The 2,832-nt window shown below is 45.6% G+C and overlaps 1 protein-coding gene across 1 annotated transcript in view; it reads left to right on the forward strand.

Moving 5' to 3' along the window:
- Positions 1-1,242: 1,242 nt before the first annotated feature.
- Positions 1,243-2,832, forward strand: part of zfyve16 (zinc finger, FYVE domain containing 16) — a gene marked incomplete at its 5' end in the record, with an annotated part of 18,536 nt that continues 16,946 nt past the window's right edge. The window contains one exon of the mRNA XM_084572453.1: positions 1,243-1,312. Coding sequence (XP_084428579.1) covers positions 1,243-1,312 — 70 coding nt within the window. The remainder of the gene's footprint in view (positions 1,313-2,832) is intronic.

Consider the following 2,832-nt stretch of genomic DNA (forward strand, 5'->3'; position numbering starts at 1 on the left):
TCAGTGTTTTCCTTTCATCAGACAGACAGAACAAAGACTTGAATGTTTCCTCCTGGCTGAAGTTGATCCACATTCATCCTGGACGTCACGCAGCTCGTTCAGCTGAAGAGCTGCTGCTTGTCTGGATCCACAGTGTGATCGCTGAACACACAGAGAGCAGTCATGACGTCGCCCTCAGCTGGTTGCTGCGCTGGAAAAACGCCTCAAAACAGAAAATAGTTGAGTGATGATGGAGGAAGGACCACATGACTGAGTCTGGCACGGCTTCTGTGAAACTGGTTTGTGTGAGGAAACCGCTGACGGTTCAGTGCCTGTTGTATACACAACAAGTTTAGAAGACGTTAGACGCTGGTTTAAAGAAATATGTGGTACCGTTGTGGCTGTTTTGTTGCTTTTTGCGCCTCACGTTGGTGGTTTTTGCAGCTTTTGTGTGTAACTGTGGTTATTTTCTGCCTTCCTGTGTCTCATTTTAGGCGCCTTTTTGTGCAGATATTTTGCCTTACATATATACATCTATCAGGCATAACATTATGACCACCTTCCTAATATTGTGTAGGTGGGTGCTACATGTCTAAGGAACATCCACACCAATGAATGCCAGCTCCAGAAGTTTCCCAGAAGAACACTGAACTGTCACAAGATGGTCAATGTTATTCACTTCTCCTGGTCAGTGGTCATAATGTTGTGGCTCATATACTCACTCAAACATAGAATCTGTGGAGCTGTGTTACTGATGGAGGCCTTGATCCAGAATAATAAACAGAGAAGATTCATCTTGTTGTTGAGCCTCAGCTTCCTCTCAGACCTGAAATCATTTATTCATTTATTGGTGTCGTCTTCTCTTCAGACCGACTCAGTGAATATTTCTACAGATTGAAGGTGTGCTCTCTACTTCCTCCTTCCTCTTCATGTTACAGTCTGATAACGTCCGTACCTGGCAGAGCTCCCGCCGGTCATTGAACCCTGATTTAGAAGCTGAGGCTGAATCATTCGTTCCAACTTAAAATCAGCCGTTACCATAAATCTAATGAGTCAGACGTGGTGGTGTTGTCGTTGTGATGAAGATAGCCGGAGTGTTTAGCTGCGAGGACGTGGCTGTGAGTTAATGAGTCAAGCAGTGACCTAGATTCATGCTGCGTGAGGACTCTGTGGTCAGAGATCAGAGTGAGACTCCAGCATCAGGTGGAGCTGATCCTTCCTGTTTGGTTTCAGGACGTGGAGGATCAGCTGTTGTCGTCCAGCATGGACAGTTTCTTCAAGGCAGCTGTGTGTGATCTGGACAAACTGCTCGATGACTTTGAGCTCAACACGGGTGAGACCACGTCCTCTACTCCTCCATCTTCTTCTTCTTCTTTCACCTTCTCTTCTTCTTCTACTCCCATCTTCTCTAAGTCTCTATCTACACCTTCCTCTTTCTCCTCCTGTGTTTTTCTTCTCCTCCTCTTCCCTCATCCTTTCCTTCCTCTCCTCTTTCCTCTTCTTTCTCTTCGTCTCCTGTTTTTCTTTTCCTCCGTCCTTCACTTCGTTCTCCGTCTTCTACTCCTCCTCCTCCAGTCATCCTCCCCTTCCTCCTCCGTTTATTCTCGTTTCACCTCCTCCTCCTCCTTCTTCTCCTCCATTTTTCTCCCTCTTTTTCTTCTCTTCCACCTCCAACTACTCCTCCCTCTTCTTCTCTCACCTCCTTGTCCTTATTCAACTTTCATGCTCTCCTCTTTCTCCTTTTTTGTCCATTTTTCTTCCTCTTCCTCTCCTCCCTCCGCTTCTTTCACCTTCTCTTCCTCCTTTTCCCCTCTTTTTTCATCCCTCCTTTACTCCTTCCACGTCTTCCTCCTCTTCTTCATCCTTTTTCCTCCATCTACTCCTTCCTCTTCTTTATATCTCCCTCTCTCCTTGTCCTTATTCTACTTACATTGTCCTCATTCTCCTTTTTTGTCCATTTTTCTTCTTCTACTCCTCTGCTCCTCCTTTCTCCTCCTCCTTTCTCTATCTACACCTTCCTCTTTCTCCTTTCATCCCTCTTTTTCCTCCCCTCCTTCCTCCCCTCCTTCCTCCTCTTTCACCTCCTCTTCAGTCTTCTCAGCTTTTGTCTCCTGTTTTTCTTTTCCTCCGTCCTTTACTTCATTCTCCATCTTCTACTCCTCCTCCTCCACTGATCCTCTCCTCTTTCCAGTTCTTCTTTCTCCTTCTCCAATCATCCTCCCCTTCCTCCTTCATTTATTCTTTTCACCTCCTCCTCCTTCTTCTCCTCCATTTTTGTCCCTCTTTTTCTTCTCTTCCACCTCCAGCTACTCCTCCCTCTTCTTCTTTCTCCTCCTTGTCCTTATTCAACTCATGCTCTCCTCTTTCTCCTTTTTTGTCCATTTTTCTTTCTCTTCCTCTCTCCCTCCGCTTCTTTCACCTTCTCTTCCTCCTTTTCCAGTTTTTTCATCCTTCCTTTAATCCCTCCTTTACTCCTTCCACGTCTTCGTCCTCCTCTTCTTTTTCCTCCATCTACTCCTTCCTCCTCTTTATTTCTCCTTCTATCTTTGTCCTTATTCTACTTACGTTGTCCTCTTTCTCCTTTTTTTGTCCATTTTTCTTCTTCTACTCCTCCACTCCCTCTTTCTCTCCTCCTCCTTTTTTCTCCTTCCTCTATCTGCGCCTTCCTCTTTCTCCTTTCATCCCTCTTTTTCCTCCCTCCTTCCTCTTCAGTCTTCTCAGCATTTTTTTGTCTCCTGTTTTTCTTTTCCTCCGTCCTTCACCTCATTCTCCGTCTTCTGCTCCTCCTCCTCCAGTCATCCTCCCCTTCCTCCTTCATTTATTCTCTTTTCACCTCCTCCTCCTTTTTCTCCT

This window comes from Chelon labrosus (assembly GCF_963514085.1).
Source record: "Chelon labrosus genome assembly, chromosome: 22".
NCBI lineage: Eukaryota > Metazoa > Chordata > Actinopteri > Mugiliformes > Mugilidae > Chelon > Chelon labrosus.